Below are 10,000 nucleotides of genomic sequence, written 5' to 3'. Positions count from 1 at the left end.
GTGAGTTTGAAAACATGACCAACGACAAAAAAACTCCCATACAGTACCTACTGGGAGAAATGACAATGTGCCAACACAGCAGCAAGATTTGTGAACAGTTGGGATAAAAGAAGGTTAGCCAGTGGAACACAACCACCCTAAGGACTACTAACCATTGTGTTTCCTGCACTATCTGTACCGAGTGGATCTCTGACATAGACCTACTGCACACATTACAGAGATGCTACCTTTAAACACATTTTAAATCTGAGGCTTTTTTGTATACTATTTAAATAAATGTGGATATTTATACTTTATACCCTTGCCAACATGTATAACGTGGCAACGTGACATATAGCTCTGTCATATAACACAATGCTGTACCCCCTCCAACTGTACATAGTTTTAATTATATTTTGACACTTGCTTTGGCAATGTAAACGTATTTTTTCTCATGCCAATAAAGCTCATTTGAATTGAATAAACAATGTAATTGCCTATATGCGGATTACTTTCCTTATGTGTATTGTCACTGTCGGGCAGAAAACCTTGTCCAAAAACGTTCCTTTTTTAATACCATACATATGTATACATATTTAATATTATGATCAAGTAGGGCTTTACGGAAAAAAAACATAAAAAGTTGAAATGTGGAGACACAAGGTTTCTGCCCAACAGCAACGTTATGCTGATCACTTTCCTTTATGTCTCATCTGCATGTGAGACTATTTGTACAAAGGCTGACAAATGTCCTATATCTGTTACCGTTAGCTGTTGCTACAGTTGCACCTTTTACACAACTGCATCTGCTGCTAGTTTTAAACCTCATGTACATCATACCCGTTACTATATTATATTTATATGCACACATTTTCTTCACTCTACTCGCATCAGGAAGTTAAGACAATACTAAAATATTACCTTTAATGCAATAAGTGTTATAATGGGGGCATCACTAAGTAATGTTTACCTACTCCAGGGTGAAATTATCCTGGTGTAAAACTATCAAAAGATCAGCTTCCCTGCCCTGAACGTAACTATTATCTTAGAAATGAGACAAAACAACCGACTCCTTCTCTTCCGGCGTCTGATCCCATCTCACCGATTTTAAAATTATTTTAATAGTTTATAAAGCTCTAAATGGTCTGGCACCTTCCTACCTCTATGACTGCCTAGAGAGATATGTTCCAAACCGGATCCTCAGGTCTTCAAGTGCTGACCGGCTCGAGGTGCCTACAATGACTTAATATAAAATAATAAAGATAAAAAATACGGTGAAGCAGCATTCTGCTTCTACGGACCGACAGCGTGGAATAAACCCCCATTACACCTAAGACAGGCAGCCTCTGTCGATAGCTTTAAAGCACAGCTCAAGACCTACTTCTTCACTCTTGCTTTTAGCTGATTCCTTGGTTGATTTTTTTTAAAGTCCTCACTGTATTTTTAAATTTGCCTATATGAAAGTATATGTTACCATGTATGTGTTCTTATGTGTCATGATAATGTTTGTGTTGTAACTAGTTATATTTTTCCAAGTGAATGTCCTGATATTTAAATCTGATTTAATTTGTAATCTGTAATCTGCCGAATTGTCCTGTTTGTCTTTCTTTTCTGTTGTGTTTTTCTGTTGTGTCTTTTTCTTTATGTGTTTTCTTTATTTTATATATATTTTTTAGTTTATTTGCTTAAAAATAATTGTACAATGTAAATTATCTGCAGAAAAGCAAATAAACGCCTTTGTTCAAAAAAAAAGTCCTCACTGTATTTTAATGTTGTTTTATGCTTTTGCTTTTCTTTTTTTCTTGCTTTTTTTGTTAAATTGGTTGTAACTGTAATTGTATTCTTGCTCTGTAAAGCACTTTGAGCTGCATTGCATGTCATGAAAGGTGCTATATAAATAAAGTGTATTATTATTATTATTACCTCTTCTTGGGCTCCATGGAGAAGATGGAGGGCATGATGTGGAGGTCCGGGTCCAGGATCTTGTCGATCTGCATGCGGGCCTTCTGGTAGACGCGGTCGGGGTCCTTGGCGTCGCCGAAGCCGTTGGGCAGGTCGTCCATGGCGGGGAAGTCGTAGTGTCCCTTCCTCTTGGCGCGCAGGCGGATCTTGTTCCGGTGGTGCTCTATCTCTGACTTGTGCCTCAATGCCAGGTTGATCTGGGCAGGAAAACATGCAGAAGTGGTTGTTATAGAAGACACGCCTCATCAAACCTATGCTCTCAATCGCACCGGGGGTTACTATTCATGACTCATGAGCAGTGGCGTGCACAGACATTTTGAGGGGCAGGTGCTCAAGTAAAAAAAAGGGGTGAAGCCACTCAGCTGGGAGAGATAGGGGTTCATACACTACAGTAGCAAAGCATGTATTTACATGAATGTGTTATGCCATAAATTGTATAATACAGGCGCATGTTTATGTGTTGGATTGGTGTAAGTTAGCGTCTCATTGAAGATGGAGGGCATTGAATGACAATCAATGTGTTGTTTTGTGGCGCTCAGGTGGCGCAGTGTCAAAGTCCCTGCCCACCACCATGGAGGTTGTGGGTTCGAATCCACTGTGGCTTTGTCGGGCGTCTATGCGAACACAATTGGCCCATGTTCGGGGGAGGGAAGCCGGGCGGGGAGGGTGACAATGGTCATTGCATGTACTCCTACGGGCTGGGGCGGCACCTGTCAGCGGGGAGTGTTGGGCGGGAGGAGTAGGACGAAGGCTCTACGTCCTCCTGGTGGGGGCTCCTCACTGGCAGGTGAGTCAGTAGGATACAACAGCAGGGACAACACAGAAATGTGTGTTGGGAGGAATCATTTGGCATAACGACTACAGTAAATTGGGGAGAAATAGGGGGTAAAAATAATTGGCTAATCTGAATTTAGGGGTGGGGGGTGATATTTTGTTCGTGTACCTTTCTTTTCTTCTGTAAAATGAAATAAAAAGTAAAACATTAAAATAGAAAAAATATATATTATACTGTACATAATGTTACATAGCTGTTACTTTAGATTAGATTCATATATTTATTTTAATTCATTTTCCCCTTTGTGGAAATGTGCCCTCTGCACTAAGGAGCAGTGAGCAGCCACAGTGCAGCACTCAGGGACCAACTCCAGTTGTAATGCCAGTACAACTGGAGTTGGTCCCCCCCACCATTGTTTGTGAGAGTGAGCGTGGCGTAAAGTATACCTCTTTATTGATGTGGTTGTTGTCGGGCACCCTGCCGTTGACGGAGGGGCTGTGGAGAGGTGGGAGGGGCATGGGCTGCATGGCGATGAGCTGGATCTTATTGGGCAGCCTCCTGGCCGCCGCGTCCGTGGAGCGAGACATCCTGTCCACATGCTCAAAGATACTGGCCGAGGAGGACAGCTGGTCCCCTGGCATAGGAGGAGGACCTGAGAGAGACACAGAGACACAGAGAGAGAGAGAGAGAGAGAGAGGGAGAGAGGTTCAGAATCACAGGGGTCATACAGTGAACACACTGAACATAAACTATAGCAAAACACTAAAATCTAATTTCTAACATAACCACCAGGGGGCAGAGCCTACAACAGCATAAAGATCTGTCAAACCACCCCCCCCCCCAAAAAAACCCATTCATGTCTTAATCACATGAAGCCAAGGAGGCTAACAGCAAAAATAGCTGAAAGAGCAGCTATTTTCACTGAAGAGATTTATTTTGGTGTAGAGGGGAAAAATATCTGAAGTTGCAGATCTACAAGCTCAAAACGCATCGCTTTGCGCCGTGTTTCGAGCTCAGATATGCTACTTTTGATGACTTTTTTGTGTGACGCTGTAGTATGATCAAGTAGGGGCATTCATTTACAAAAAAACACAAAAAGTTAGAATATGGAGATAAGACACATAAGAGACACATAACATAGTTTAAATGCAACAACAACATAGGGGGTTTTGAGTGAAAACATGTTGCTGAAGCGACAGACAGCCCCCCATGTGAATGATGATGGACCCCCATGTGAATGATGATGGACCCCCATGTGAATGATGATGGACCGCCGTTTCCAAAGGTTGAAGTTGATCACAAACAATGGAGCGGACCTCCTGATGGAGGAGGAGGATTGTTTCTAATGTTCTGTGACTGACAGGCCAGCGCGGAGGAGGAGGTGCTGATGGATGGAAGGGGAGAAATCACCACACAAAGCTATAGCGCTCACAAACAGACACACTCACGCACGCACACACACGTGCGCGCGCACACACACACACACACACACACACACACACACACACACACACACACACATATGCGCACAAGCACGCACAAGCACGCACACACACACACACACACACACACACACACACGTTTGTATGACTATACTTTGGGGGGAATTATTAATACTAACCCTAAATCCGAAAAAGCAGATCTACAAGTTTGTATATCTGCTAGTTGCGGTGTGCGACACTTGCACGTAACTCAGTATAAATCAGAACCAACCACAACTCCTAAATCTTACCCATAAATGCCTAATCCTAACCTAACTATTTTCTTAATTGCAAGCCTAACTCCACAGATCTGTTTTAAACCACAAAACTATCAGTTCTCTTGTGAGGATCAGGAACATTGTCCTCACAATTTCTATTTCTTGAATTCTACTTTTTATTCCTTACATTTTTACTATACTTGTGGGGACATTTGTTCCTCTCAAGTATAGTAAAACTAGCACACACACACGCACACACACACACACACACACACACACACACACACACACACACACACACACACACACACACACAGATGACACAGCTGTTCCGGGTCAAAGCCTGACAACTACTGGGAAGGGAGGGACTGGGAGTAGTGGGGGGGGTGTCACACAGAAGAGGAGAAAAAGTCTTACCAATTCTATTCTTGCCTGAAACCCACAACAGAAAGGGGGAAGAGAGGGTTATACTGAGAGCCAGAGGAGATCAAATAAAGACAACAACCCCGTTTGGAGAGAAACCCCTAGTCTGGGTTCTGAACAGTGTTGCCAGATTCTGCGAGAGAAATAAGCAACCAAGCCCAAGAGACGCGACTAGGGGTACATGAGCACTGAAAACCTATATTATGCATCAGATATTTGAAAATAGCTATCTACAAGCTCACAATGTATCGCGATGCGACTTGTTGTGAGCTTGTAGATCAGCCATTAAAAAAAAAAAACACAAATCCCTGGCACAAAATATTTTTACATGGAGGGGTCCATGTACAAATACGTATTCATTTGGATGTCCTTGATTTTAAAATGTTTGAAACCTACTGGTTTAAACAACATTAGGAAGGAAGCCCAAATAGATCTACAATTTATAAACAAGCCCAAAAAAAATCAGCAACCCGCAACTAACCAATATTTACAAGCAACTTTACAGGAAAAACAAGGCCAAAGTCGCTTATAATAAGCAGACATGGCAACGCTGGTTCTGAAGTGAAAAGGGAGCACGTTGCATCCAGAGCCATATAAGGAGAGTTGCGTCACCTCCGTTCACTTCCATCGGGCCAGTCCAATTGTGGCTCGGGAGGAGCTGAATAGTGACAAAGCCCTGAACCTGGAAGTTTACGGAATGCACTGGAGTCTAGTATGAGCGTTTGTCACTATTTTATCGAGTTCACATGAACCACGTGACCGGCTGGCTGCTGTTTTTTCTGCCCCCTCATTGACGCAACTCTCCAATAGGATGGGCCTCTGGTTGTATCTTAGGAACAGAGGCTGACTCATCAGACAGGATATCAAAACATGAGGCTTCACTGCACTACATCACCACGGCACTGTGTGTACTTTACTGGACCATCAAAACAATAGGCCAGGAAGCAGTGGTGAAAAGTAACTAAGTACATTTACTTTACACAGAGACGGTCAGACAGAGAGAGAGAGAGAGAGAGAGAGAGAGAGAGAGAGAGAGAGAGAGAGAGAGAGAGAGAGAGAGAGAGACAGAGAGAGAGGGAAGAGGGGGGATGTGACTCATGTAGGAGTATAAAATTCCATGGCTGATAAAAGTTTCTCTCCCGGTCTTTGCTAAACGTATCAGCCGGAACATGGAACGTACAGAAACCACCCTGCTTGAAATGTTGACATCATGTCCAGACGGCTCTATATATACCGTACTGTACTGTATATGGTCTGTCAGGTGGAAACCTCATTATGTCCCAAACTGTTACTTTTACAGGATTCAAATTCAAAAATAGCAAAAGTAGCAGATCTACAAGGTCAAAAAGTTGCAGATCTGCTACTTTTGATGCTTTTGTGTGACGCTGTAGTACAGGGGTGATGCAACTTTGATGATGGTGAGGGCCACTATAGTTCCACTCACTCCAAAGGGCCACATTGCATATACTGTCGGGCCAATCTATGTCACACAAAAGTAGCAAAAATAGCCGATCTACAAGCTCAAAACGCGTCGCAGCGCGACGCGTTTTGAGCTTGTAGATCTGCTATTTTTGAATTGGAATCCAGATTTTTTTTTTCTTGCTATTTTTTATTTGGAATCCTGAAAAGTCAAAATTTTATTTAATTTCAAATGCATTTAGTTATACTTATGTTAACTTTATGAACTTAAATACAAATATATTAGACATAAAAAAAGACAATATAATTTTAATACTAGTCATTAAGCTACTAATATAGACTGAAGTAATTAAAGCGGGTCATGTTTGCATGTTTTGGAATTGTAACAGCTGAAATCAATAATATATCAGTATTCTGATATTAATCTGGGGGCCACATTAAGTGAAGGTGGGGGCCGCATGTGGCCCCCGGGCCGCCAGTTGCCCATGTATGCTGTAGCATGATCAAATATGCCATTAATTTACGAAGAAAAACTAGTGGAGATAAGAGGTTTCTGCCCGAAAACATGCAATATATACTGTACTGAGCCAAAGAGATGTGTGTGGGGGGACTTGTCTATATTATATCTCATATCGTCAAATTGTCTGGCAGAAACCTTGTATCTCCACATTTCATCTTTACATTTTGTTTTCCAATGAATAAATGCACTGTTTTGATCTTTTTGGCGTAAGTAGCCCAAAAATAGCCCATCTAGCATTGCGAATTTTGAAATTTGGAAAATGTTGGAACACTTTCACATAATTACATGCCCAAAAGAAAGTGATTACCGTATGTCTGTCTGTGGGTTTTATAAATATTGAGTGAAAGTGAAAAGTATTCACAAGAGTTTGTGACTAAAACTACATTGGATCTTTTTGGACACACACGCTTCTTTTATTAATTTCCTGAAATTTAACAGTTGAGTTTTGGACATACAAGGTTTCTACGAGGCAGTGACGATGTACAATCTACAACACTCTCATAAACACTGTTACAGTGCAGTACCGTGTGTATGCAAGACGGGCCAATATAAGGAGGAGATTTATCAAGAAGAGGGGAAAAAAATGAAACAGCGACGTGTTGTGAGCTTGTAGAATAGGTTATTTCTGGATTGCAACACCTTCATACGTCTAAGTATAAATTGGGCTTAACTCTCTCTGTTAACTCTGCTCTGCTTTCCTCCCCTTCATCATTCCAACCCACCCTGACTCCGTCAAAACTACAACAAGGCGTAGTGTGAGGAAAAGTCTTGAATGAAATATTGACTCTTAATGACTCTTGATATGAGTTGCTGAGAGTGGTATCGCGTACAACAAATAGCTGTCCTGCAAGCTACAATAGCATCACACTGACCCTTTGTGAGCTTGTAGATACCTATACCATAAGCATAAAACAGGGCATTAATTCATTAAAAAACAGATGAATATCTGAGCTTGTAGATCAGATATTTTCTTTTCTGGATCTTAGAGCCCACTTGAAAATATCGGAAGTGTTCACGGACCACGCATGTTTCTTTTAATGATCAATCAATCAATTGTGCTCCGTAGTATATTTTCAATACCTATTCGTCGGTATAATAATATATATATATATATATATTTTACATTCATATTTTTTATATTAATGTTATATCTATAATCATATCTAGATTTAACATATTTTAAACACATATCATTATGTAATGTATTGTATGTTAAAATCTTTAAGTGTTTTTGACAATTATTTGGGGACCCACTTGCTGTATCCTCACGGCCACACCAGTCCCCGGTGCACAGGTTGACAACCACTTGCCAAATAAGCCAAACCCCCCCCATCCTCCCCCCATCCTGCTTCCCTACCCTCCCCCCTCTTCTCCATACGCCAGGCGTGTGTGTGTGTGTGTGTGTGTGTGTGTGTGTGTGTGTGTGTGTGTGTGTGTGTATGTGTGTGTGTGTGTGTGTGTGTGCGTGTGTGTGTGTGATGGAGAGCTGTTGCCATGGGACACTTGCCAGTTAAAACATTGATGGGCATCTTGCGGCCGCTGGGCGTGGCCGCACCTCTCGGGTTCTCCTCGGCCGCTTCCCGGTCGCTGGAGCGGTCGCTGGCCACTGAGTCACCGTCTGACGGCGAGATCCTGCCCGGAAAACACACACACACACACACACACACACACACACACACACACACACACACACACACACACACACACACACACACACACACACACACACACACAGACACACAGACACACAGACACACAGACACACACACAGACACACAGACACACACACACACACACACACACACACACACACACACACACACAGGCATGAATAATAGAAGTGATTATGGCACAGCACAAGAACACTAACGTGCAATGAACAATTAAAACACTTTTTTTTTCTTTTTCAAGTCAAGGACCCCCCCCATGTATTTGGCCGTGGACCCCCAATCTGAAAATGTTTTGTGCCAGGCTTTCTCGCTACTTTCTCACTTTCTCCCTATTGGCTAAAGGCCAGCCAATGAGGGGTCACAAATGGCTTCCCATACTCTGAACCAAGCCCCCAGAACCATGGTAGAACAGTGGAGCTGCTCTCGCCTGGTGTAAATGACATTTCATTTCAGTCTTGTTTTTTGTTTTTATATTATATTCTCATTCAAATCTTAGTGTTTTGCCAATTGCCATATTCAGGGGCCCACAGGTTATGAATGGCTGATTATAGTGTATGTAGGTTAACTATAACTGACAGCTGTACATAACAGCAGTAGTGAGGGAATCCCTGGCTGCATCAATAATGGACGTGATGCTGTTGTCAACAACACACCGTCCATTGATGTCCCCGCATCACTGTCCCTGCACAGCAGAGTCCACAAACATCTGAATAAACACCCGGACAATCTGTGTCAAGAACTGGATCAAAAAGGATACAAGGAAATGCAATAACCTTATTAATATCTGCACTTGACTGCCTATACATGGGGATGTGTATGATGCTGCGTTCACACGGGCAGATACAAGGATACAAAGATACACAGCATATTTGTCGCTCTGTCGCTTTGGTATCTGTGTTGCTCAACATGGTCGTTGACGTCATCAAGCGCTGCGTCATTGGAGCTACAGTTGTAGTTTTGTATCTTTGTATCTTTTGTAACAGCCACAAACGTCGGATGTTGCTGTATCTTTGTAGCTGCCCGTGTGAACTCAGCATCAGAGAGAAACCGTGTAGAAAACGTTTTAAAACAACCACTATACTGGGGGCTCCGGAGCCCATAACACAACCCAATAAACAAAGAGCATTCATCCAATGACAACAAAACACAACTCCTAACCCATTAAAACCTGAGGCCAATTCTAAAAATGTCTACTAAATCCTAAGAGTTTTCTGAAAAACTTATGTTGCTATAATATCAGTGGTTTTCACATTTTTCATGTCAAGGACCCCCAAAATGATATGTATTGGCCTGCGGATCCCCATCTCAAAAATATTTTGTGCCAGGGACCTCCATAATAAAAAAATTGAGTTGAAAATGTTTTCAATGTGCTTTTTGCACATATTTTCATGATTTTTCAAAAATAGCTGATCTACAAGACTTTTTTTGTGTTATCCTTTTAGCCTTAATGTCTGACTGTACTACGTGCTGTTTACATTTCTGACCAATAAAGTATTCAATCAATCAATTGTAGATCCACTATTTGGGATTTTTTAATAGCTAATTTGGAAATG

General features: G+C 41.9%; 1 protein-coding gene across 1 annotated transcript in view; it reads right to left on the bottom strand.

Moving 5' to 3' along the window:
* LOC311046852 (UPF0606 protein KIAA1549-like) overlaps positions 1 to 10,000 on the bottom strand; it is a gene marked incomplete at its 5' end in the record, with an annotated part of 91,291 nt that overhangs the window by 11,593 nt on the left and 69,698 nt on the right. The window contains 3 exons of the mRNA XM_084059426.1: positions 1,903 to 2,138; positions 3,163 to 3,368; positions 8,285 to 8,409. Of these exons, the coding sequence (XP_083915552.1) occupies positions 1,903 to 2,138; positions 3,163 to 3,368; positions 8,285 to 8,409 (567 nt within the window). The remainder of the gene's footprint in view (positions 1 to 1,902; positions 2,139 to 3,162; positions 3,369 to 8,284; positions 8,410 to 10,000) is intronic.

Source organism: Gymnoscopelus microlampas, assembly GCF_963454915.1.
Source record: "Gymnoscopelus microlampas genome assembly, chromosome: 6".
Classification (NCBI taxonomy): Eukaryota; Metazoa; Chordata; class Actinopteri; order Myctophiformes; family Myctophidae; genus Gymnoscopelus; species Gymnoscopelus microlampas.
Note: the sequence above shows the minus strand (reverse complement) of the source record. Positions and strands in the feature narration are given on the sequence as shown.